Here is a 26,065-nt window from a genome sequence, read left to right as displayed (position 1 = left end):
AAAGTTTTCATTCTCTCTTCAAAGCAGTATATATTTCAGTAATCATATTAGGAATGTGTTTTATCGTTTAAGCCCAGGATTTCGATGTCACTTTCACATTGGAATTGAAAATTGGGCTGTTAAATACCTTTCTTTGGTTGCCCATACCAACCCAAGCCGTAATTCAACTCACATTTAGAAACCTTCCATTCAAAGTTTTGAATTGATGAATTTAACTCATCAACTTTCTGTAGAAGAGATTTGATGTCTTCTTCATCGAGCTCTTTAACAAACCTCACGATCGTTATATGCATTGTAGGAGATAAGTACCTTGGTTGGGCTTTAATATCATATAGGGACACACTTTCAAAGACGTCCTGTCTATACCGTGAGCTGCATTTCCCAACAGAAGTGAAAGAAACAGCGATAGCATTGGAATCAAAGCATATCAATGGCTCATTGAGAACTGGACCATCATTTGCAATTCTTAATATCGTCTCAATGTGAGGAAGAACCTCCTCTACAATTTTCATGATTGAAGATTTAGGTAAAAGCAGAGCGATTTCTAATACAGTCAAGTGTAACAATTCTGGAGGCAGAAACCATAATGCCTGGTTAGCCTTCACAGAAGACTTAATTATGTTTTGAATTAATTGTACTTTTTCTGTTAATGATTCTGAAGGCCGAGCAACAATACCACAAGTGTACCTGTTATCTTCAGTCACACCTGCTAAGATTGGATCAACATTTATTTTCATAGTGGAGAGAAGTCTCTCCAGCATACGACGATTATAATCTTGACGAAATTCATCCTCTTCTTTACAAGTCGGGTACTTAAAAGTGAGTTCTGAATAAATATTAGACATCGTTAAACTGGCATCTTATTTTAATAGTAAGTCATCGTACTTAATTTTATTTTTCTTTTTGGCCAATGTGGATAAAAAATTGACAAAAATCAATGAACAATGATTGATATTCAAAATATATTAATGGATCCGTTATAGTGGATACCGCAGATCCTATGTACTTATTAATGATTTACTTCTTAAATTTTATTTCGACTAGCTACAGTTATTAACCAAGCGATCTTTCATTTTCTCTCACACATTCAATGAACTAAATATTACCCATAAATACTAGAGCGTGAATACAGCCAAAAAAAGTGCAAACACGGTATTCGATATATACATGCATTTCCTATGTTATGTCATTTTCTTTCATTATCATTCTCGCGAAGGACTTTTCAAGATAAACTTATAAAATTGCCGTCCATGAGTCTCATGGTTGCGTTAGCCAAAATTTTGGGAGGGTATTCGTTGTTAAATGAGTGCAACGTAGGAAATATCTGAGCTAGCCTAATTGTTATGTAAGACGCCTCTGTTAAAGCAAACTGCTGTCCTAGACAAATTCTCGGGCCACTGCTAAAAGGCATATACGCCCAACCAATGCTTTTAAGATCTGACCATCTTTCTGGCCGAAATGTATTGGCATCTTTCCCATAATATTCAGTCAGTCTGTGCATACTATAAGTGGAGTAAACAATTGTTTGTCCCTTTTGAATAAAAATTGGGGAGATTCCATCAGGGCCACCACCTTTAGGCAAGGTGGTATCTTTTCTGGCAACTCTTAAATTATTCGGAACTGGAGGATACATCCTCAAAGTTTCATCTACAACCCATCTCAAGTAAGTACATCTTTTCATCGACTCAAAGGTTATGTCCCCAAGATTAACGCTATCATTGTTTCCAAAACAAGCATAAATTTCTTGCTTGAGCTTCTCCCATATAACAGGGTTCCTTGATAGTTCAAAAAAAATAAACGACAAAAGACTTGCGGTAGTGTTTCTTCCGGCTAACATGATACTCAATAGTTCATCTTGAATAACCTTTGGATCTTTTGTTTTCTTTACCAACTCGTATAAAAAGATATACCCATCTTTACTTTTAGATTCCAATTCTTCTTCGCTAGTTGCTAGTGCTTTTTTTACATAATATTGAGTGAAATCCTGAACTTTTGCATTAGCCTGACGAAATTCTTTAGTATTGATTAGGAAGTAAAATCCACCCGCAATCAGTCTAAGCATCAAGTATTTTTGGGAAATATTGAACGCTTCTTCAAAATTGGTCCTAGTATTGTGTTCCAAGCTACTAATATTATTTTCAGTTCTTAAAGTTTCAATGGATTCCCCAAAGAGAAATTCGGTAGAGGCATCGAGCGTTAGATTATGAAATAAAGGTTGTATGTCAAATGATATTCCATTTTGATCACGCACATGTTTGCAAAAAGCCTGTAAATGCGGTTCCAATGATTGAATATGTGCTACCTTTTCCTTTACAAACTGTGGTTTCAACATAAGTCTAGAATGTTTCCATCTTTCTCCCTCTGAAGCAAATATACCATGTCCTAAGAGAGGTTGGAAGTATTGTTGTCTTTGACCGATACTGAAATCATTAAACTGTATTGCAACCATTGCTTTAACATTCTCGGGATTTTTGGTTTGAATTATGTTCTTAAAAAGAACAGAAGTATACATCGTGTCGGCATTACTTTCTTCAAAGCTTTTTCGATGCTCTTCTGGTAGCCTTCCTGCTTTCCATACTCTCAAAAGTTCTATAGGTCTTCGAAAAACATTCCCTTCGTTAGATTTCTTAATGGCTTTACAACCCCATTTATGTGCAAGAAATGTCTGCTTAGCAAGCTGAACTAATTTGAATATACTTATAGATAATACAATTACTATTAACCAGCCATTGAGCTGGGATATTTCCTGATGAAAGTTAATCATGGTAGCTGTTAATGGTAACATTCATTCCAAATCGCAAAAATGAACTCTTAAGTAGATTTTTGATGTGGGGAGTGCGCTATGAGCCCCCAAAAAAAAAATTATCATATGTCAAATAGTGCCTGTTTGTTTAAGGTTACCTATAGGCTCTTGTAAAGCACACAGTAGCAATTTCAAAATTGTAGACTAGAGCTCAGGCACTGAAAAAATTTCAAGTTTATTATATCAAAACAAGCGTTTGTACTAAAAAATAAAGACTAATAAAATGTGTTCTACTTAATTTTAACATGCTTCAAATTATTTAATTTAAGCAGTTTCAACATAGGGATAAGCATTTGTGAATAAGTCATCATTTCCAGGGTCTTTGTACGAAGGCTTTAAGAACTCAAGAGGATTTTTCAATTCGTAAAAACCGCAAAATGGCTCACTTGTGGTTAATCCTAAAGCTTTCAAAGCATCAACTGATAACGACTTAAAGTATTCAATTGGTGTACCCAAGAATATGTTTTCTTCCTGTCTGTTGGTACCCTGAGTCATGAAAAGAATAATCAAAATTCTATGTTCATTTTCAGTAGTATTGGCACTACCTCCATGGTAGCATGATGCCAACATAAAAAAGCAGTCCCCTTTCTCTAATTCTGCGTAAACACATTCTTCTTCCTTGGGCTTCCTAAAATGGTCCCATAAATGAGATCCCGGAACAAATCTTGTTGCTCCATTGGCTACTGTGGTCTTAGAAAGACCCAAAACGGTTCCAACTGCAGTTTCGTATCCATATTCGTATTTATCCATTTTATGTCTGATATTATGATGAAGAATATCATCGCGGTGCAACTCTTGATCTTTCGCACCAGGACCAACATCAAAAGTAATTGTTGAATTGTGTTGAGCTGGTGAAAATCCAGTTGCCGCTCTATCTCCTACAATAAAATAATTCTCCTTTGATAAGAAGTTATTGGAGACTGCAATATTTAACGGATGAGCTAAAAACTTCTCAGCAACCACCTTTGATTTAACACAGGTTCTACTAGCTCTCCTGGTTTCTTTGGGAAAGAAACCTCCCTCCCATGCCTTATCGGCATCCAAATAGGGCCTTACATCTTTCAAGATTGCATCGCAATCCTCGAGTGATAAATAGTTCTTAACCAAGCAACCACCATAAATTTCTAGTTTCTCTATTATTTTCTCAGCAGTTACAGGCTCATCTACTGTGAGATCTTCCTTCGTAACCTTCATTGTCCTCTCATCAGGAACAGTTCTGGCTTTTGCTTTCTTTACTCCGCCATCCTCGAAAAGTGTGACATTATCAGCAGTTTTAGAGTATACTTGCATTGCGAATTCTCCTAAAGTTATGATTTCCTTCTTGCTGAATGAAATATGAACGTAGCAGATATATAGGTATATATATATATATATCAGCTATATATATTTTTATCTTTTCCGCTCAAGAGGCTGCATCAGAGTTCAACTTTAAGGTGCGCCTACATTTTCCCAATTCAGAATTTGCATCCGCGAAGCTAACAGAGATAACCCCCCATGATAAGAAAACCTTTCTACAAGGTAGATTTACCTTATTTCAGGCGACAATGGGAGAAAGAGATGTATAAGTGAGAAGCAGTAAGATTTAAATTAACGAACGATTGACATCTGAGCAAAAATTCGATATCAGTACGTGAAAACAGAAAGACTTCGTTCGTAAGATTTTTAATGGCATGAACCCCGATAGATAGAAGTAAAGATTTCGCGTAAGAATGAATAATAATCGCTTGCAAAAGAAACAACATGCTTCATATTATGAATTTTAACCTAAAATTCAATAATTGATAAAGACCGTATTAGGGCCACTTCAATCGTTTTTGTGATTTTCGGTGAAAGTCCGATCTTTCTTTTTTGTTTTGAGTTCTATCATAAATCCTATGTGTAGTATTGTGGCCAATACTATGTCGCTGATAAAAAATTACTGATAAGTTCTGATTAAAAAAATGCCTATATATAAAAGAAATCCGAGATTTTATTGTCATCCATAAAAAATAAATACTTTTAATGGGAACATTCACCAGGACTAGGACAGGATGTTGGACTTGCAGGAAAAGGTATGTTTATTTGTTCTCTTTTATGAGAGTATAACTAACGAATCAGGCGCAAAAAGTGTGACGAAGGAAAACCCTATTGTAAAAATTGTACGAGGCGTGGAAGAAAATGCGAGGGATATGATATTCAACTTCAATTCGTTGTTGATAAGAATAAAGACGTCTCAAATAAGAGCTCAAGGAAGGGATTTTTTATAGCGAATCCCAAAAGCCTTTCTAGCTCGTCATCTGAAGGCACTAAACATATTAAAGAGCAAAACCCAGAGCAAAATCAAAATCAAATTATCGCTTCCGAAGTATCACAAGGAATACCAGTCAAGGTACAGCCTTTCAGAAACCTTATCCTGAATGAGTCTTCTGATAAGATGATAGTAAGGGTTGAGAACCCAACTATTTCAAAGAAGGAGACGACAGAAAACCAAGAGATTGCTACAGTCTATCCACATATCGAAGAATTGCTCAGTCCAAAGTCCAATATTCAAACCATTGCAGATACATCGCCGATTTTGAAAGACTTGCCTGTGGAATCCAGCTCTAGCGAAGATAATGATAATGACTCTCAAGATCTGAACCATTTTCTGCTTCTAGATCAAGTAATTCAAGATTATATGATTCGCTTAAAGGATTATGGCACAGCCCAACTAAGTCAAAGACAAGAAGGTCATATTTTAGCTCTTCCGAAGCTTTTATCTCATAAAGAAGAGAATATTCTTTTGAAGCATTTTTTTGAAGAAGTATTGCCATTATTGGACGCAAATCCTGCAGCACCATGGGCCAAATTGACCTTAAGCTATTGTAAATTTGATGTCGCAAAGAATTGTTTTTTATGTATTGCCAGTGTTCATTTACAAAAGAGAAAAAATCATCAGAACCAAGAACTTTATACAAACAGCGTCACTTACTTGTCTTCTATAATGGAAGTCTTCTTGAAACTAATTGGTCCTAAGAATGTTGCGGCAGGAATGAAGATTACTAGTAATGATGCGCTGAATTCATTCATGATATTAGTTCTCATATACATATTCTTGATATATACATTTATTGAAAGTGGAATCAGCTCTTCGGCAAGACAATGTTTCCTGGTATTTGATAATATTGTGAGTGGAGATGAGCTTTTGGTTCACATGGCTGAAAATACCAGTAATGAAGACTTGATATCATTGATAGCAGTGTTGTCTTGGTTTGACTGTATTGCTGCTATAACGTCTTATGATTGCAGACTACCGCTTTGTCAGGATGAGTGGTTCGGTAGTGACAATAGCTCCTTTTCCCTTAGAGAGATAATGGGTTGCCCCCGACAAATATTTGTTATATTGAGGGCCATTTCAGAGATTCGTTACAAGTTAAGACGAAACATTTTAACAAATAACTCAATTAGCTTAAGAATGTCATATGATAGTCTTGAGGCAAGAATCGTGAAATACAGAGAATATGTAATCCCTGGCCTTGAGGATGATAATTATCAATGTCAGCTTAAATGTGCCCAGTGCTGGGCTATTGCTGCTTATGTCTCATTGATTAGAGTGATCAGTTATAACGAAGTAATGATAAAGCCCTTAATTAATGAATTTTTAGATGTTTATGGTACTTTGGATCAGAATGACAGGATAGTAACTCAAATGATATGGCCATTGTTTATTGTTGGGTGTGAATGTCAAAATAATAAAGAAAGGCTTACTTGGTTGTCTTATATTGATAGTCTTTATAATATTACTCTTACTGGTGTTGTTTCAAGCACGAAAAAGATTGTCACAGATATTTGGGAAACGCAACAGCCTGTTGAAGCATGCATTATGGCATTTGCTTCCGAAAACAAAGATTTTCTTCCTGTCTAGCACACTTTTCGTTAATATTATTCTTCCATTGCAAAACATCATAACTAGCATCTTACTGAAGACTATGATGTTTTTTGGATTATATGATATCTATTTATTCTGTTTTTTAGATTATTATGAATCCGAAATGTAATCACTGTAATTTCCTCAAAATATTCTTAAAGTATTTCAAAGTATTTCAGGCATATATACAATTGAGTAATGTGGCCCCATTGCATTGTTATGTGAGTTACATATACTGTAATTTAGAAACTAAAGCTATGTCAACAAGCAGATGTATATTACTTTATCAAGAATGCATTTAAAATGATTCCCTGAATTTGAAAACTTTAAATAATCAACTAAATATTTGTGATGCCTTCTCTTAAGTGTTTTTTTGTTACCAAATTCCAGTAAAGATTCTTTGACTTTTTCCTCCAATATGGACCAGTAGCAATCATCAAAAGTGAAGTGGAGAAACAAGCCAAGCAAACAAAGGCTGCTGTTATAAAACAATTCTGATATCCCATGTTTGTTACCCATGGGGAAATCCCATAATTGATTGCAAAGCCCATTAAATTTCTAATCATTATAACTACGACCATACATTCACAGGACATTTCATGGTAAGTATCAACCACGTACGTCACGCTGACACTGCAACCAATTGGTGCTAAGCCACCCATTAAACCAGCTCCAATCACTAGTCCAAACCAATGAACTTCATGTGCAGCACCTACTCCCCAAAGAATCAAAGATGCTGGCCCCAAGATCATGTATAATATTAGGGACCACAAACGATCTTCTGCTAAGGATAATCCATTTCTTCTTCTTGCAAGTCTTATCTTTAAGTAATCCAAGATCCAACCTGCATATGAATAGAATATTATAGCGAAGATCAAAGGTGAAACATAAACCACTCCAGTCATGTTACTCGAGAAGTTGTATGGACTGCTAGTGAGAACCAAAGAAAGGGTTGCATTCATAACCGAATACCAAATAAGAGCCGAGCCATACAAGAACCCTGACCATAAGACCACTGGAAACATACACATTTGGAAAGGTCCAAATAGGTAATGAAAAAGAAGAAACTTTTTTGATGGGCTTCGAAAACTTAACTTTTCTACGAAAGTTTTTTCCGGTATCTCTTTATTAATGTGTTCTTCGGTACTCAAGATTGGGGAAATGTTAGAATTAGTTTTCTCGAGGTCAATGACCTGGTTAACATTTATGGTTTGTGGATTTTTCTCTTCGATAGACTTAATTTTTTCAATAGCTTTAATAGGAGCTCTACTATAGCCGCTTTCTTCCATGAATACAAGAATAAATACAAAAGCAACTGCATTCCAAATACAGCTGAAGTAAATAACCCATTTCCATCCCATCCCTGTTTCGATAAAACCAGCTACTAAAGGAGCCAAATAGTTAGAACCAAATACTGATATCGCGTAAACTCCCATCCATGTTGCTCGTTCATGTTCAAAGAAAACATCTGATATAGATACCTCTGGTAACGCCTCCACGGCAGCAGCAACAAAGCCTTGTAAAATTTTGCTTCCTATCCAAGTTCCGCTTGTCGTTGCATATGGTTGCCATATACTAATTAGGCAACAAGCCAACAGTGAAAATAAATAAACTGGACGTTTACCAAACTGCAAGGATAAAGGAAGAAAAATCATACAACCTATTCCGAGGAATAAGAACATGTATCCCGTTCCATCATTTAAAGTATCCAACAGCATTTCGGTGGCATCAACAATTGCTGGAAGGACAGAATAAATAGATGTTGTCGGTATCCCAACACTAAACACATAAACAACAAGGCAAAACATGTGCATATACTTTCTTTTTCTTGACCAGTTTAATGGATCATTCGGGTCATCTGATGGTGTCGGAACTAAAATAACATCGTCTCGTTTATTTTTGGATCCATGCATCTCAAGAGCTAGAGGATCCATTTCAACTAACTTCGTGGTTCCAGGAACCTCGTCAACATTAAAAGTCATTGTGTTACTTGTCTAATTGGTTTTTCAAAGTCTTGAACTATGTGTAATGGTCTTTTTTAAATGCTTTATTGTTATCATGAGTTCTGTATTTTTCAGTCTTATCTCGCGCTTGAACGCACCTTTTAGGGTTGTTTTTATGCAGGCATTTCGATAACGTTTTATCGATTCAAATAAATGTTGTTTATGCCGAATGATAGCGCTTAAATTTGAAGCTTTCAAGAAAGTGTGAAGTCCAACCATTTCTATGTAAACTTGATGACAATTCTTTTAACTCATCTCATGCATATGGCTGGATAAAAGCTATCATGTTATACCCTTAAAATTATTTCCACCTTTATTCGTCCTTGTCACAAGATTGTCAGCAATAACTAGTTTTTGTTTGGGCGATAACTAGTTTTTTTTGGTTATCTTTCTCTTTGATAAACAGGTCACCAGTCACTTCCTCTTTGATTTCAAAGCTTATGAGCTAATCAATGATATTGTCAATATATCAAAAAGATATATAACACACAAGAGGAAACTACATGTAAAGCTAGACCAAGTTTTTCTTTCAAAACCAGCTTCGAAGTATATCTGCTAGTCGACGTATGAAAGGTTGTTAAAAAAAATTTTACTTTCATGGCTATGAGCAATCTCAAACATGAGCTGTAGTTGTACTTTTGCATTGATACAAAAGGAGAAACAATAATATATAGTCTCTTTGTTATAATATTTGTAACTTGGGAAAAGATGGCCGTGTTTCAACAGTAAGATCTTAACAAATATCCCTGGAACTAAGGATATGAAAGACATCAGGGGTTTTCATAATGGAGAAAAACTGAGCTAGCAGATCACCGCTCCATAATAAATGTAACTAGATTAGGAATAAGACTAATTAAAAATGTACTATCACCAAAAACATGCCGTTTCTTGGTAAATAGCGTTTCTAATTAGATTCTTTTGAAAAGTAACTTCAAACCAGTTGCATTCATGTTAGGTCTCCGACTTTTGTAGTGTCTTATCCAATTTTTCATGAAAATTTACAGTCCTCCGATAGAACCATGAATCTGAAGCAATCGTATTTTTAATTACATCTCTACAATAGGTTGGTTTTCTTTTAGTTCTGATACATGCTTCACAAAACTACTATCTACTGTTCTGATTTATTTTTTCTTGCGCTAGATTAATCCTTTTTGGGCGAGTTATGTGCATTACAGATATTTGTTTTCTTGTAGAAACCATCGGCACTTAGCTCAACGTATTCTATGCAGCCGATTAGTCGCGCTTATCATTACTTTTTTTTAATAATCAAATACTTAAGCTCGCGGTGATAAGAAAATGGGCGCCAGCAATGTTTATGCTTCACGATTCTAGATACACCTATAATTTTAATTTGCGCTTATTGTATTTCAAAACGGTAGTCTCAGGAGGTTGTTATGAAACAGATCAACTAAGAACCATCTTTTCATTATTGAATAGGGGAATTATAATTTCATTTATAAAAGGTCCTTCTCCTTCGTTTTAGTATTTTCATGAATGTCGATCTTCTAAAAACATTAAAATGATATACTCCGAATTCACAGATAACACAACTGATCCTGTTTTATTTGAAACATGGAAGCCAAAAATTGCAAAGTACTTGAAAAATTTAGAAGACAGTATTGTAGTTGAATATTTGGCGCCAGCAGCATTAGTTCCAGACGATCTAGATAAACCTTTCAATGCCACCCTAGTTGCTGATAAGGTATTGTCCGAGAAAGAATTGGATATTACTTCGAAATCTGCGTGTTGTTTGGCCAAAGAAATCTCCGAAGGAAAACTTTCTTCTCTTGAAACTTTCAATGCGTTTGCCAGAAGAGCAATTATTGCCCATCAGTTGACTAATTGTGCTATGGAATTCTTCATCGATGAGGGGCGTGAAAGAGCAAAAGCTTTAGATGCTTATTTCAAAAAACATGGTAAAACAGTTGGTCCGTTGCATGGATTACCAATATCCTTGAAAGAGCATTATAATTACAAAGGTAGAGTGACCCATGGAGCTTATGTGTCACTTATTGAAAATGTGACTGAATCACATGCTACTACTGTTCAAAACCTTTATGATGCAGGTGCTGTGTTTTATGTTAGAACTACAGAGCCTCAAAGCTTGATGCATTTGGATTCAATTAATTTGATAACAGGCCGTGGTAGAAATCCTTATAATACTTCATTAGGTCCGGGTGGCTCCTCTAGTGGTGAAGGAATCATCGTGCGTATGGGAGGGTCTAGTATGGGCGTGGGGACAGATATTGGAGGATCGATTAGGGCTCCTTCGGCATTTTGCGGATGCTGGGGTTTAAAGCCAACCCAAAAGAGAATTTCGTTGAAAGGTTGTTCTACGACTATCCCCGGGCAAGAAACCGTTTACTGTCTCATGGGTCCCATTTCTAGATTTTCTGAAGATTTGAGCTTTTGGATGAAAAGCGTAATCGAACAGAAACCTTGGAAATTTGACTCAACATTAGTTCCTCTCCCATGGAGAGAAGTGCCGTTTCCAGAACCAAAAAAGCTTAGGGTTGCTATATCTCTTGATGATGGCATTGTGCGTCCCCATCCACCTATCGAAAGAGGATTGAAGTATGTAAAGAAAATTTTAGAAAAGAACGGTGTAGAAGTTGTCGAGATTGACTTGCCAAGAACGTTAGAGGCTTTTGAGGTAGTAAATATGATTTATTCTGCAGATAGCAATAAGGGTCAGCTTGACGCCTTAGGAGCATCAGGAGAACCTTTGACTCATTTAACAAAATGGGCAATGGGTTATGGAAAAGGCACTAATCCAGTCAGTGTTTATGAATTAAGAGCACTTACTGCTACTAGAGACTCAATTAGAGACGATTACTTGGAATTAATGGAAAAAAATGGCTTCGACTTTATATTGGGCCCCACTTATGCTGGTGTTGCACCGGTTCCTGATACCCTTCATTATTGGGGATATACTGCTTTGTGGAATCTACTTGATATGCCAAATGTCATCTTCCCAACAGGGCTATTCCAAGATCCTTCCATTGATCTCGTTGATGAGAAATATATTCCCAGAAATGACATTGAGAAATATGAATATAATTTGTACAAAGATCCAGAAGTATTTAGAGGAGCTCCAATCAGTTTGCAGCTCACTGCTAGAAGATATGATGATGAAGAATTGTGTAAATTTGGTGAATTTGTAGATGAATTGCTAAAATCTTCATAAATCGGAATCGATGCTTTTTAAATGGTCAATCAAAGTACTATTGTATGCCTTGAGAACATTTTACTTAAATTTGGTTCAAATCTAGACAAAATAATTCATGTAATCCAATATAGACTTCGAATAAACACTCTGTAATGTATTGCATTAATACTATAATTCATAAGACATAATGTTTTAGATGCTTCTAACTGTCACATTAAACTATTAGTACTCCGATATAAATGGGATCTTTATTTCACTCAATTATTGTTTCTTCCTCACCTATGATTGCGCACCTTACATATTTATAATTCAGGAGAAAAATTGGTCTAAGATCTTTCTTGCCTGATTCTTTCATAAGAATAGGATGGGTATAAATAAATGCTGTTTAAGCTTGGTAGGTAATATAAATAGACAAAAATTCTTTCGCTATACATTTGAGGCAAAAATCATCCTATAAAGCCAGTTTTAAAATACATGCGGCTTCAGCTGGGAATTATCTTCCCTTTCGTTCAAAGCTCACTTGGGTAGGATCGCTCTTATTGCCAGAGAAGCAGGCTGCTGCATGAATAAGAAAGGATACTAGATAACACATTACATTCAGGACCACCTAGACTATTTAGTATGCGCTAAGCGCGATTGTTTATTTCGGATATACCAGTCTCACTAAAGCCTCATGTGCGAAAGTCTTTCATAAGCTGGTATGTATGTCCTGAAAGTCATAACTTATCTAGTCTGATATTTCTCTCCCAACAGATTAAATGCTCTCAAAACATGCTTAGTCTATTATTTGCTTTCCATATCTGGTAAAGGCATTTAAAAAAATTATTCTTTATCAATCATATGCATATTTTCACAGCTCCAGTCTTACTTACTTAGTGTAATCTAAGCGACAAAATCGGCAGTAGCCTATTGTTTAAACATTTTTCATATAGCAGGATGGTTTTCAAGTACATCTTTGAGGAAATTAGAGACACGCAGTCCATATAATTTAAATGGAGAGAATCCCGTATAATTTTCGTTTATTTAGTATCCATCTTCTGAAGTAAAAATGCTTGAAAACAAAACCGTCGAGTCAGTTGAATATACAGGAACCCTTTCAGAACATGGCGTTAAATGTTTAAATGTGAAAGGGGAGCAGGAACGTGTAGCGGAAACATTCAATCTTTCCCATGCCATTATTGTACCATCTAACAAAAGTTTTGTTTTCACTTCTGGTCATATCGGATGTGATGATGACATGTTCTCCTATACTCCTAGTATAGAAGTTCAGATGTTCAATGCTTTCGAAAACATTGAAAAGACATTAGTCGGGGCTGGCGCTCTGGATGGCTGGGGTAGTGTTATTCAGTTGACAACATATCATTTGAACGATATTCAATCTCAAGAATTTGGCGATGCTTTGAACAAGGTATATGAAAAGTATTTAAATAAAAATAGACCAGGATGTACTATATTAGGTGTAAGCCAACTTGGTATTAAAGGCATGCTAGTTGAAGTCCAAGTCACGGCTATTATTGACACTTAATCAAGCTATACCTCTTCTAAAGCTAGTTAATTTTAGTAAGAATATTTAACAACACATAAGTGGACTTAACTTCAAAATATCACTACAAATAAATTGTAATACAAATAAATGAAAGTGAGAAGACAATTCTATAATTATAGGGTACATAAATAGTATTCATTTATAGTAATCTTAATGTCTTTATTAGAGAAAAACTTGAGAGTACGACAAAAAAAATTACCGGGCCAGATGATTCATAATATCGTGTTCATCGTAAAAATATCACTAATTTCAATATCAGGAAAATCTACAGGTGTCAGGTAAGATCAAAATTGTCATTTTGATCGCAAATACTCTATCGAATATATTTACGCCATCGCGCTTTTAAACGTTGGCTGCATACACATCACTTAAGCGTATTTTGTATATTTTTCTGAGAAACATAGAGATCCACGAAGAGACCCTAGAATCATGCTTTCACGCTGGCAGGGAATTCCGAAAAGAATTTCTTATGAGAGAGGCGTGAAATCGACATTTCATCTCAGAATATTCGAAAGGACATCGAAGAGCTGTTAGAGGACTAAATACATTTCTTTCTTTGTTGCAACCTCTTCTTGTAGAAGTATGTGCATGTGAAGCGTTTCTGCGTGTCTTTTTAAACGGCGCTCCCCCACCGTTTTTTTTTTCATCTCTAGAAACGCCACTTTTTGACCGCCTAATGGGGAAATAGCAATTAAACTTTGCTGCAATCGATGGAGGTCCGACTTTAGCATTTGGTTTATAAGTGTCTTGCAATCATCAAACTGCTGGCAAACATTACATATTATACTTTCTGAATAAATTTTGAACAATGCAATTTGAAGGTTACGCTGTTACTGATCCAGAACATTATACAACGGTTGAAAAAATCAAATTCACTCCTAAAACATTTGATGACCATGATGTGGACATCAAGATCATAGCTTGTGGAATTTGTGGACTGGATTGTCATACAATAAGTGGTGGTTGGGGTAAATATAATGTTCCTCTTATCGTAGGACATGAGATTATTGGTCATGTTGTGAATGTTGGAAAGAAAGTTTCAACACTCAAAGTTGGAGACAGAGTTGGTGTGGGTGCACAGGTTGGTGCTTGTCTTGAATGTGATATATGTAAGTCAGGTGAAGAAACATACTGTCCCCATTTAATCGATACATATAACGCTAAATATCCTGATGGATCAACTGCCTGGGGAGGATATGCATCGCACGTAAGATGCCATGAATTTTTCACATTTAAGATTCCAGATAAATTGGAAACAAGCGTGGCTGCTCCAATGCTTTGCGCAGGCATAACAACTTATGCCCCCATTAAAAAGAACTTCACTGGACCAGGGATGAAAATTGGAATTATCGGAATTGGAGGTCTTGGCCATTTAGCAATTATGTGGGCGAAAGCGTTAGGATGCGAAGTCTTTGTGTTTTCTAGAGGAACAAAAAAGAAAGATGACGCATTCAAGCTAGGAGCCGATCACTACTTCGATCTGACACAGAAGGAGTTTGGCGAGAATTTGAATTACAAGTTAGATATGATTTTGTCTTGTGCTAGCTCCTCTAAGAGTTTTGACATAAATGAATTTTTGAAGATGCTTAAGGTGAGAGGTAAATTCATTAGCGTTGGTTTACCTGAAGAGCCCTTCAGTGTAATGGCTCAAAGCTTTACTGGAAATGCATGCTTCTTAGGCTCTTCTCACCTCGGTAATAGAAAGGAAATGTTTGAAATGCTCAATTTAGCTGCTGAAAAGGGAGTGAAAACTTGGGTTGAAACAATTCCAATTAGTGAATCGGGGGTTAAAAAGGGATTAGAGAAGACTCTACACAACGATGTTAGGTATAGAGTAGCCTTGATAGATTTTGATAAGCAGTTTTAAAAGTTGAAATTTCTTAGAACCTTATATATATATTAAACTTTGATTTTCCACTGTCTATCTCAAAAGTCTAATGGCAATCAATGTAGCTGACTTAAAAATTACTGCTTCTATCTACACTTATTCCCGTGAGACCGGTTGTATATAAATTTTTGATTGTTTAATGCAAGTAAGAGAAGCTCAAGCAAAACTAAACAATAATTATCTCATTCATAACAATACGCTTCAAAGGTCTACATCTGAAACCTGGGAGCTTCGATTTTCTAGATTCTGGTTTTGCGCATATAAATGAAAGATCTATTTATTTTGGACTTATTTTACTTCTTTGGTTAACCAAAGCACCAGAATCCGTTATTAATCCACTCAACCTCGTCAGCGACTCCATTTCTTCCAAAGTCTTTCATCATGGGTAAAAAATTTTTATTAGAGTCGTCGTATGCCCACTCATTTTTGGCCAATCTTTGAACAATAAAGTTGTGAGTTTCTTTATCTTTTGTATAAATATCCTGGACACTCAAAGAGATGGGAATTTTTTCAAGATTAATAAACAAATCAAAACTGTATTCGAAAATTGTCTGTTTCAAATAATTTTCTATCAAAGCCAAATCTTGGGTAACGATTTCAGGCTCAATGGTCACTGATAAATCCGTAAAAAGTTTATGTACCAACACGCCTGAATAATCGATATTACTGCCAATAATGACAAAAGTCTCTTTCTCTAATAAGGGATGTAAAATCCTCAAACCGATAGTTCTTTTGTGAATTCCAAAATTAGAGTAAACTGTATTGTCTCTATTGAGGAAGGCTCTTATCAGTGATGATTCATAACTCGTACTCCTTTGAAATTTTGCGTTTTCCGTATCCCTATAGGATAGATACTTAGGATATACGATAAACCTATCTATATCGGCGACATTGTCTGACGTTATATTGAGTAATGCTAAATCTCGATGCTCTTTAGACAAATCTGCTGCTGATTTTGAGATGTTTTTGATTTGAATATTCAAAGTTAACCAATTCATTCCCGGAAAACTTTCAAACCCAAATTTGGCATATAAGTCAGACACTCCTGAGTATAGAGTCCAATAGTAATTATATTTTTTTTTCCTTATGTTTTCTCCAAGGAATTTATCACATTCTAGATTATCGGACGACTTATTCAAAAAGTGGTATCCTTCTGTTTCATATTTTTTAATACATTCAGATATCAAATATCGAAGTAACCCACGTCTTCTATATTTCGGATTCGTATGTACGTTTCCGATTAATAAGTTGAAATTGTCCATATTTCCTTTTTTGTAAAAAATTCGAAGAGAACAAGCTATTCCAGTTTCCTCACTAAGCTGATCAAGGAGGTAGAACTGTTGCCATGCATCTGTGGATTTTTCAGCTTGATCCAACCCGACATTGACAAAAACATCTACAGGCAAGTTCCCCTTGAATGGATTCGCGGTAATCCTTATTATTTCCTCCATTATCAGCTTCTTGGAGGCAAAATCAGTACTGTTTATCTGTTTAACCGCATATTGTGAATATTCCATCTTACTTTCAGATTATCAAGAATCAGTGAATTAGAAACAACTATAAGAATCCAGAAACAATTTATCTTGTCACCGATGGAAAAGGATGGTGTGACACCAAAAAATACTCTGTGTATTCTATTGAATCCAGATTTTCTTATCAGCTAGCCGATCCTACTTTTCGGTATTCGAAAAGAGAATATATGTCAATGTAACATACAAAAAACATACCCAAATAGTATACGCATGCTGCTATCTATTGTTAAAAATAAGAATACAATTTTTTGGGCAAAAAATAATTGTAATTTACTTCTAAAATCCGCTAAACGAGCCCGTCAAACTAATCTGCTGCGAAACTTGGCGCGCACGATCTGCGGTTTCTTTTTCTTTCTATTGATTGAAAGAGGAATGTTTAGACGCAGACAGCGCTAATCTTGATCAGAGTACAAAACGAAGCGACAGTCACTAATATATACAATAATAGTAAACCTGAGAACATCTTTTGATGGGAAATTATTGAGCCACCGTAACTCCTCCTTTTCTGTACTCAGGTGACAATCAAGATAGTTATAATGTAACATATATATTTTTCATGTCGAGGTTGTTGTATGCTTATCAGTGGAATATACATAGTGCTCTTTTTAGATAAAATGTTGATTGCGTATTATATACACCACCAGATTTATCATAAAAAGATAGTTTTATTCTTATATGGATAGATGGTTTTATGATCTTTGTTAGACAGAGGCTTGACTAAATATAAGTTTACTTGAAAAATTGCATAGCTTCTTTTTTTGAATAGAATAACTATAACGATGGAAAAGACTAGCTCAAGGAACATCATCAAAAAAAACCAAGAGCAAATCATTTCAATTATCTCTACGGAGCCAGCGAACGATGATATTGAAGAAACAATATTGAAAGCAAATTATGTCTCAACCCAAGAAAAGCAGATTAATGTTTTTGAAGCTTTGAAAAGGTATCCAAAAGAGATTTTTTGGTCTTGCTTATTCAGCTTGGGCTTGGTGATGGCCGGTTATGATGCACAGATTATATCCTCATTGTATGGTTTGAATGCATTCAATGAGTACTTCGGCAGCAAGGACAAAGATGGTGTCAAAACACTCTCGGCGGCATGGCAAACTGCTCTTGGTATGGGTACACCTATCGGTCAGATCTTAATCATTTTTTTCGCATATCCCTTGGAAAAATTTGGTCGCAAAAGAACCTATGGTGTAACGGTCCTTGGGTGTATATGTCTCGTGTTCATGCAATTCTTTGCTTCTAATATTCTGGTCCTATGCGCTGGTGAAATTTTAGCTGGTATTCTATGGGGTGGCTGTGTTCTAATAGGGCCAACATATGCTTCAGAAGTTAGTCACACATCAATAAGAGGTATTTTGGAAGCTGTAAATAATCTTGCTTTTGTAATCGGTCAGTTCATTGGAAATGGCGTTATGGATGCTATGTCTAGTCGTAATGATATTTATTCATTTAAGATACCTTTTGCTGTTCAATGGATTTGGCCCGTCATAATTTGCTCCTTTCTATTTTTTGCTCCTGAATCTCCATACTGGCTAGTGAGACAAGGAAAATTAGATGAAGCCAAAATCGCTTTAAAAAAGTTGAGCTCCAGAGATGAGAATGAAACCTTCATCAATGACCGTCTTGCACTAATTCAGGAAACTAATGAATTGGAGAGGCAATTAGAAGAATCCACTTCTTATCGGGATTTGTTTAGAGGAACTAATGGCCACCGCACCGAAATATGCTGCATGGTTTACTGTATTCAAATCTTTTCCGGGATTCCGTTGTGCATGAATTATTCAACTTATTTTTTTGAGCAGGCTGGTCTTAATGAAAGTGAGGCTTTTCCATTATCTCTCGGATCTACTGCAATAGGTTTTGTTTTCACCTGCTCTTCCTGGTTTCTCATGTCTTATGTTGGTAGGCGAACACTTTTCACTTCAGGTCTCATTGCCACCACGATTCTTCTATTTTTGATCGGTTTCTTGGATATAGCTCCGACATATGAAACAAACTCAGGAATTCGGTGGGCGCAGGCCTCTTTCGTTCTTATCTGGTCCGCATTTTGGCAGGCTACCTTGGGTCCAGTGATGTACGTCTTTATTGGAGAGATTCCTTCGACTAAACTAAAAGGAAAGACAATAGCTTTCGCGACCGCTATGCAATCAATAACGGCCCTAGTTTTTACTATTGTTATGCCCTACATGTTGAATCCCGATGAAGGAAATTTGAGAGGTAAAGCAGGTTTTGTGTTTGGAGGGATGTCATTAATTTGTATCGGATGGTGCTACTTCAGGCTTCCAGAAACCAAGGGAAGAACTTTCGATGAAATTGATGTAATGTTCCATCGAAAGATCAGAGCCAGAGATTTTTCAGAATATAAAGTTTTGAATTACAGTGAAAAGACTCCTGATGATTTCAGTAAAGATCAAATTAACGACATTGAAACTAAGCATGTCTAGAATTTTGGAGTAGAAAATTTTGATATAATGGCCCTTTTTTTTTGGTGACTTTCGCTGCTATGCATCTTCAAATAAAAACAAGTAACAGGATTATGTTTAAGATCTGGCTTTCCCTTCGATTTCTGTATTAATTTTATTATTTTGCAGATAAATATTTGCTACTAAGAAGCTAATATAGTAATAATAGTGATGTTCATTAAGCAAATAGCTCTTTCGCTTTTTCTACTACCATTTCTGATATTAGTTTTAAGTTTCTTTGTATGTTGGCCAGCTATATTAGAAAGGTTTAAGTTATAACCTAAGATACTATATTCTTCTTTTCCGTGATATTTTATGCATATCAATTCAACCGGAAGAGATTATGCTCTTAAAAATATTTCCTAATTACTTGAGATTTTACCTGTTTTACAAGTCCAACTAGTATTAAGGAAACAAAGCTTGAAGAACAAAAGAGGGTTTTTACTAAGAAATCTTTTGTCTGATTGTCTCAATTACTCTTTGTATGGAGCTCATTCATCGCGTTTTCACTTTAAATTAAACAAAAATAAGAGTAACAGCAAAGGATTCAAATAAAAGAGATCAAGTTCTCTCTTCGATCCCTGATTCACTTTTATCGTTGTGAAGGTGAAAATTTTACCTATTAAGGACTTACTATAGCAATAATAGTAATAATCAAGTAAACAGCCCTTTCTCTTATTCTACTGCTGTATTTCTGATGCTCTTTTTAAGTTGCCTTCAATTTTGACCAGCAAAACCAGAGGTTTAATTTACTGAATAAAACAGTATGGTCATCTTTTCCCTTGAAAATTAGTCGCATAAAGGTGCAAGCCAATCGAAAACAAGAAGAGGTGATAATTATTAGGCTATCAAAACCATTTCGTATTTAGCAATCGTAAGCCCTAACCAAAACAGAAGCCAACAAGGATTTAACTACGGCATAATCCTCAAATATATCACATTCAATAATTTCATCATATAGAGCTCATGAACGCAAAATATAAATAATGATAACAGCTATCACTATCTATGACGTAAACCTAGTTGTCTTTTTTTTTTTGAAATAGTAACTCTTCCTCTCATCGTATTCGACATATTATCGGTCTTCACTTGCGTATTCACATATTCATTATACTAAGGGGATTTTTGATAGTATCTTCCTAGTCCAAATGGTTTTATATTGAGATAAACTGATTCATATCGGGAAGCTTCAAAAGTCTCATGATAGATTCCGATTTTTCTTGCTTCTAGGGGATGCTCTTTTTGAAGCTTATGGTATTTAAACATAGCTGCAGAGTGTCCTACTTCTTTATCGTGAGCAAATTTTAAAAGACCGTCATAACTACTGAAGTAAGCAATAAAGACCGTTGGGTTCCTACTTGGCTCATTGACACCAACGCATTGTTGAAATCCTAGGAAACCAAATTATCTTAGTCTTTGATAAGTTCTTTGAAAAAACTTGAAATCCACTTAAAACCCACTGAATATCTGGGTCTAGAATCCTAAATTAAAATTAATTCTTACCCCCAAATGAAGACATACTACTTTTTTCATACCGAAAGGGAACTTTGCAAATACTTTCTCAGCAACAACGTTTTTTAATATTTTATCGCCTCCTATTACATAATCCCAAAAATAATGAACACCAATGATCACTGGAATCAAATATGACAATTTGCCTAAAAAGTAAAAAGTATAAGCTTGAACTAATATTCCAAATGCAAGAATAACGGGAACCGTGATATTGTCCACCGAAATTCCAAGGCCAGTGACTTTGCCCCATTGAGGTTGCCTTAAGGGACTTTCGATTCATTCTTCTCTCCTTTTGATATGTCTTGAAAATCAATATGAGTATTGTAATTCACAGCACTATCTTTACTATAATGCGGAGCACCTTAATTCCATTTCAATTAGTAAGTAGGCAAGGAGAGCTCTCTATCGTGTCCAAACTATTACGGCGATAGCCCTTTTAACGCATTCCCTTTTAGACATTATTTTCTTCTCCATTTAACCAGAAACTAAGAATGTGCAAAAGTTAATAGAAAAATTATTCTAGTAATATTTTCGACTTGAATTATCCTGAGCTCTTGCACAGGTCCCCGTAACAATCAGTTTTCTTTTCGGTAATTCGCTAAAACAGTATGGTATATAATTTCGCATCGACCAGCCGAATTCGGCTACATGTGGCGCTCCGCTATCTTCAAATCGTAAGAAAATAGTCTCAATTATATATATACCGGTGCCATTAGATCCTCTTTCCAGACATATAGTAATGAAGCTTTACTGATATGGGACAGCAGGTATCAACGGATGGGGCGACTGAATATTCGGTCGAAACACCATTTGGAGTATTCAAAGGATTGACCATCCGTGACAAGGTAACTAAGGAGCCAATGTGTTATCGGTTCACAAATATAAGGTATGCCAACCAAGTAGAACGATGGAAAATGCCAGAAATGGTTTCGGACAATTACGACTATTCCAAGGAGCAATATAAGGATTTCGGTAAAGTATGTCCTCAGCCTCTAATAACTGAACCAAAGATTTCTTTTTTGAATAATGTGGCAGAGATGTCTGAGGATTGTACATATTTGAACATCTGGGCTCCTTTCTCCAATGACCTTCAAAAGCTGGATATTAGCGAAGTCTCAAAATTGCCTGTTCTTTTTTATATACATGGAGGTTGGTTACAATATGGAAATGCCAACCATTCCCTGGTTATGGATCCCAGGTCCCTTCTAGCTAGCGATAAGTTTGAAAAGTTTGTAATCGTTGCACCTGCTTATCGCTTAAATTCACTAGGGTTTATGAGCTGCTCAGATTTATTAAGTGAAGATCCACTCAATTGCAATTTTGGCTTCTGGGATCAGAGAACTGCATTGTTATGGACAGCAAAATATATCAAGTATTTTGGAGGTGATTCTTCTAGGATTACAGTCGGAGGTTTGAGCGCAGGTTCCTATTCAACTTTTTTTCAACTAGCATATGAACTTTACCACCCTGAAGAAGACCAACTAATCAAGCAGGTAATTTTTTTCTCTAACTGTTTGTCTGTCCAGCCTAAAAGCTTATCAGAAGCTGATTCACAGTTTAAAGAGTACTGCGAAAAACTTGGCATTGAGAAGAAATTATCAGGTCCTGAGAAATTAAAAAAGTTAAGGTCGCTCGATGTCAACACCTTAATTGAGACGATTCCAAAAATGAGATTGCATACATTTCGAGCTGTTTCTGATGATGATTTTGTATCCTCGAGTCTACTACATGATTTATACAATGGTACATATGCGAGAATGTTATCCAAGAGGGCCGTAAGAGTTATGATAGGTGAGGTCGATAATGAGCCTATCTTATATTCCTATTTGAACTCACCGTGCACTAGAGCTGATCTCTCCATTCAGCTAGAGAATTACTATCCAAAAAACACAATAGCAACACTTATTAGTCTTTACTATCCGAAGGGAATTGATGAAAATTCACCGTCGTTTAAAACAGATTTAAGAGAATTGTTTGGTCAAATAATTGCAGACACTCAGGTCTATGCTAGCTCTAGAGGTTTTCTAAATAATATTACAAAGCACAATCATTACTCTAAGGATAATATATTTCGTTACAAGGTGTCTTATGCTCCTCAGTTTGTGAGGGAAATGTATGATAAAGAGGGTATCGATGGTGTGATTCATGGGGGAGATCAAATACTTTGGTTTTATGCAATCCATAACGGGGTTCGCGGCGAAGAGGAAACAATCATAAGTGAATTTATAAAACCATTCGTCCAGTTTATTTATTTGAAAGACATCGGAGCTGAATGGGGAACTTCGGACATTGAACTGTTCAGATATATTAGTGCAAATGGAGAGATTTACACTGAAAAAGACACTTATTGGAATGAAGGAATAAAAAATGCAAGCAGGATTTATAATGCCCAGCTTGTTAAATCAAAATCTTCTTAATTTGATTTTGATTTTGATTTTATGCCATTTCAAAACAAACTCGATAAAATGTATAAGCGATATATTAATACTTCAATTAATTTCTAAAATAAGAGGTGTCTCTTTATCTTAGTTTTGTATTTATAGCTAACTATATCGCATTCAAATGGCCAGTTCAAATTTCTAATTTGCAAATTCGTTCCTCTATTTATGGCTAGCACGATATCCCATTTGTAAGCCTCACTTCTAGTAAAATTTCGACTTTGTTTCGGAATAAAAAATAGCTCAATCTCAGTTCTCGATTTTGGACATTATTTCAATTTTTCACGGGATTTTAAGTGATAAGATCGTTCTTCCTTGAATCTAAAAGCAAATTCGAGAGCATTATAGCAGACTGCGGTTGACGCAGGTCGTGGGGGAGGGGCAAAATTATCTCGTAAACGGCTTATCTTATTAACATAATGAGAGGCGGTACCAAGGTCGTTTTTCTATCAATTTAGTATAAGAATCCCATAAATTGATACATTACAATAGGATCATGGCCCATTAGCCGATTATCGACCTCAAAGAGGAATAATTACCTCGGAGGAACCTTATCTTGTTATTGAACCTATTGGCCTCTATCGGTGTTCAAGATAAAGGTTTTCTGAAGATATTATTGTTTCCTTTTTTGAATAAGAAACGTTTTGATATATATTCAATATCATTCACAATTTATAGGATAAATTTTTATAGATTTTAAATTTGGGCCTGCTCGAAGACAGAAACACCATAAGAAAGAATCAACTTTATAGCTGTTCTCCATTCTATTAAGAAAATAATGGTAGAGCCAATATTAGAACAAGCCTATGGCTATTGTTTTATCTTAGTACTTGGAGCTGCTTTTGCAGCACTAATGATATTTATAACCAAAATACTCTCAAAGTTTGTTGGTGAACAGCAAAGTTCTGAACATTTCACTACCGCCTCCAGGTCAATCAAAACTGGCCTTATTGCCTCCGCTGTTGTAAGTAGCTGGACGTGGCCAGGAACACTTTTAACCAGCAGTGGCATGACCTACTCATACGGTATCTGTGGAGGAGCATGGTATGCTTTCGCATTTACAATCCAGATTACCTTTTTTTCTGTTATTGCACTTGAAATTAAGAAGAAGGCGCCTGGTGCACATACTATTTTGGAGATTGTTAGAGCAAGATTTGGAAAAGCTGCCCATTGTGTATGCTTATTCTATGCTCTAGGCACGAATGTAATTATTTCAGCAATGCTTCTCTTAGGTGGCTGTCAAGCTATCAACGTTATTACAGGGATGCATATTGTTGCTGCTGCAATGTTGTTGCCATTGGGCGTTTGGGCGTATACTGTGACCGGTGGATTGAAATCCACATTTCTTTCCGATTGGATACATTCAGTTATAATTTATATTATTATCTTGATTGCAATGTTCGTTACTTACACTAGCTCTTCTAAAATTGGGTCAATTGATAAAATGTATGAATTGGTCTCTGAAACGGCGGTTGGAAATCCTTCAGCTGGTTACGAAGGTAGCTATTTAACTTGGTCAAATAGGCCCGCATTATTTAATGGTTGGAACATTGTTGTCGGGGGATTTTCTACCGTTTTCTGTGATCCCTCATACTCTCAAAAAGCTATAGCTGCAAAGCCTAAAAGCAGTATGTTTGGATACTTAATGGGGGGGCTTTGTTGGCTCATAATTCCGTTGGCATTATCAAGTTGTACTGCATTATCTCTGTTAGCTCTTATTCTGGATCCTAGCTCGCCAACATATCCAAATCCTATCGATTCTTTGAATGTAAATGAGGGTATTCCAATGTTATATGGATTATATTTTATTCTTGGAAAGTCTGGCTGTGCCGCAGGAATATTGATGGTTTGGTTGGCAGCCACTAGTGCTACTTCTGCCGAGTTGATAGGTTTTTCTTCGGTTATAACTTACGACGTATATAAGTCTTACATTAAACCCCAAGCGCATGGTAAAGATTTGGTCAAGATGTCACATATTGTTGTCTCAATATTTGCAGTTTTGATGGGAGCATTGACAGTACTTTTTAATTATATAGGAATCACTATCAGCTGGATTATTACATTTATCGGAATCGCATTAGGACCAGGAGTGTTTGCTTTCATATTAACATTGTTTTGGAAAAAGGTGACACCCTTAAGTATCACCTTTGGACCTCCGTTGGCAACTTTAATTGCTATCATAGGATGGTGTGTTTCTGCAAAATCATTATATGGCTCTGTAAACAAAGACACTTTAGGAGAACAATATTCATGTGCTGTTGGAAACTTTATTGGCTTGTTTGCTTCCCCAATATTCATTATATTGATCACTTTTATGAGGCCAATGGAAAATGATTATGATTTCAATCAATTGAGCTCTCAGTTTGTTATTGGAGATGATGCAACTCCTCAAGAAAGAGAAGCTGTGTATGATGAAGGGACACAAAGTTTAAAACAATTAAAGGGTTACTCAAAGTTGTCAATAATAATATCTTTTGTGTTTTTTTTTCTCTTTGTTTTTATTATTCCTTTGCCAATGTATGGTCAAAACTACATATACAGCAAAAAATTCTTCAGAGGCTGGATTATCTTAATTTTCGTGTGGTTAATCTTAGCAGCTAGCTTCATAATTTTCTATCCTATATACGAGAGTCGAGAAGTTTTAGCACAGCTTTGGAAAGTTATGCGTGGTGATCTGATTAAACAAGTATCAAATGGTCTGGACTTTGAGTCTACTGAAATTAGTGATATGCCTACAGAACCGAAAAAGTCGGTTGCCGAAGTTCGCGTTAGACTTTCTGATAAAAGCACGTGATCTAAACTACTGTTCGATAAGCA

At 35.8% G+C, this 26,065-nt stretch overlaps 12 protein-coding genes across 12 annotated transcripts; 7 read left to right on the top strand and 5 right to left on the bottom strand.

Moving 5' to 3' along the window:
* Positions 1–119: 119 nt before the first annotated feature.
* Positions 120–845, bottom strand: PRCAT00003515001 (uncharacterized protein; the record flags this gene model as incomplete). Its single annotated transcript, XM_062953450.1, has 1 exon — positions 120–845. The coding sequence occupies one exon, from the start codon at positions 843–845 to the stop codon at positions 120–122; it is 726 nt and encodes a 241-aa protein (XP_062810252.1).
* A 377-nt stretch (positions 846–1,222) lies between these two features.
* On the bottom strand, positions 1,223–2,785 carry PRCAT00003514001 (cytochrome P450; the record flags this gene model as incomplete). The annotated part of the gene is made up of 1 exon (XM_062953449.1): positions 1,223–2,785. The coding sequence occupies one exon, from the start codon at positions 2,783–2,785 to the stop codon at positions 1,223–1,225; it is 1,563 nt and encodes a 520-aa protein (XP_062810251.1).
* Positions 2,786–3,067: 282 nt separating this feature from the next.
* Positions 3,068–4,093, bottom strand: PRCAT00003513001 (phytanoyl-CoA dioxygenase family protein; the record flags this gene model as incomplete). The annotated part of the gene is made up of 1 exon (XM_062953448.1): positions 3,068–4,093. One exon carries the CDS (start codon positions 4,091–4,093, stop codon positions 3,068–3,070), a length of 1,026 nt encoding a protein of 341 aa, XP_062810250.1.
* Positions 4,094–5,216: 1,123 nt separating this feature from the next.
* On the top strand, positions 5,217–6,686 carry PRCAT00003511001 (uncharacterized protein; the record flags this gene model as incomplete). The annotated part of the gene is made up of 1 exon (XM_062953447.1): positions 5,217–6,686. The coding sequence occupies one exon, from the start codon at positions 5,217–5,219 to the stop codon at positions 6,684–6,686; it is 1,470 nt and encodes a 489-aa protein (XP_062810249.1).
* A 341-nt stretch (positions 6,687–7,027) lies between these two features.
* On the bottom strand, positions 7,028–8,671 carry PRCAT00003510001 (uncharacterized protein; the record flags this gene model as incomplete). Its single annotated transcript, XM_062953446.1, has 1 exon — positions 7,028–8,671. The coding sequence occupies one exon, from the start codon at positions 8,669–8,671 to the stop codon at positions 7,028–7,030; it is 1,644 nt and encodes a 547-aa protein (XP_062810248.1).
* Positions 8,672–10,211: 1,540 nt separating this feature from the next.
* On the top strand, positions 10,212–11,879 carry PRCAT00003509001 (uncharacterized protein; the record flags this gene model as incomplete). Its single annotated transcript, XM_062953445.1, has 1 exon — positions 10,212–11,879. One exon carries the CDS (start codon positions 10,212–10,214, stop codon positions 11,877–11,879), a length of 1,668 nt encoding a protein of 555 aa, XP_062810247.1.
* Positions 11,880–12,909: 1,030 nt separating this feature from the next.
* On the top strand, positions 12,910–13,386 carry PRCAT00003508001 (RidA family protein; the record flags this gene model as incomplete). Its single annotated transcript, XM_062953444.1, has 1 exon — positions 12,910–13,386. One exon carries the CDS (start codon positions 12,910–12,912, stop codon positions 13,384–13,386), a length of 477 nt encoding a protein of 158 aa, XP_062810246.1.
* An 829-nt stretch (positions 13,387–14,215) lies between these two features.
* On the top strand, positions 14,216–15,274 carry PRCAT00003507001 (NAD(P)-dependent alcohol dehydrogenase; the record flags this gene model as incomplete). The annotated part of the gene is made up of 1 exon (XM_062953442.1): positions 14,216–15,274. One exon carries the CDS (start codon positions 14,216–14,218, stop codon positions 15,272–15,274), a length of 1,059 nt encoding a protein of 352 aa, XP_062810245.1.
* A 326-nt stretch (positions 15,275–15,600) lies between these two features.
* PRCAT00003506001 (GNAT family N-acetyltransferase) lies at positions 15,601–16,812 on the bottom strand (the record flags this gene model as incomplete). Its single annotated transcript, XM_062953441.1, has 1 exon — positions 15,601–16,812. The coding sequence occupies one exon, from the start codon at positions 16,810–16,812 to the stop codon at positions 15,601–15,603; it is 1,212 nt and encodes a 403-aa protein (XP_062810244.1).
* A 794-nt stretch (positions 16,813–17,606) lies between these two features.
* Positions 17,607–19,280, top strand: PRCAT00003505001 (uncharacterized protein; the record flags this gene model as incomplete). The annotated part of the gene is made up of 1 exon (XM_062953440.1): positions 17,607–19,280. The coding sequence occupies one exon, from the start codon at positions 17,607–17,609 to the stop codon at positions 19,278–19,280; it is 1,674 nt and encodes a 557-aa protein (XP_062810243.1).
* A 2,285-nt stretch (positions 19,281–21,565) lies between these two features.
* Positions 21,566–23,227, top strand: PRCAT00003504001 (uncharacterized protein; the record flags this gene model as incomplete). The annotated part of the gene is made up of 1 exon (XM_062953439.1): positions 21,566–23,227. One exon carries the CDS (start codon positions 21,566–21,568, stop codon positions 23,225–23,227), a length of 1,662 nt encoding a protein of 553 aa, XP_062810242.1.
* Positions 23,228–24,026: 799 nt separating this feature from the next.
* Positions 24,027–26,042, top strand: PRCAT00003503001 (sodium:solute symporter family protein; the record flags this gene model as incomplete). The annotated part of the gene is made up of 1 exon (XM_062953438.1): positions 24,027–26,042. The coding sequence occupies one exon, from the start codon at positions 24,027–24,029 to the stop codon at positions 26,040–26,042; it is 2,016 nt and encodes a 671-aa protein (XP_062810241.1).
* Positions 26,043–26,065: the final 23 nt, after the last annotated feature.

The sequence above is a fragment of the Priceomyces carsonii genome (genome assembly GCF_900007245.1).
Source record: "Priceomyces carsonii strain CBS4050 genome assembly, scaffold: Debaryomyces_carsonii_scaffold_4, whole genome shotgun sequence".
Lineage (NCBI taxonomy): Eukaryota > Fungi > Ascomycota > Pichiomycetes > Serinales > Debaryomycetaceae > Priceomyces > Priceomyces carsonii.
Note: the sequence above shows the minus strand (reverse complement) of the source record. Positions and strands in the feature narration are given on the sequence as shown.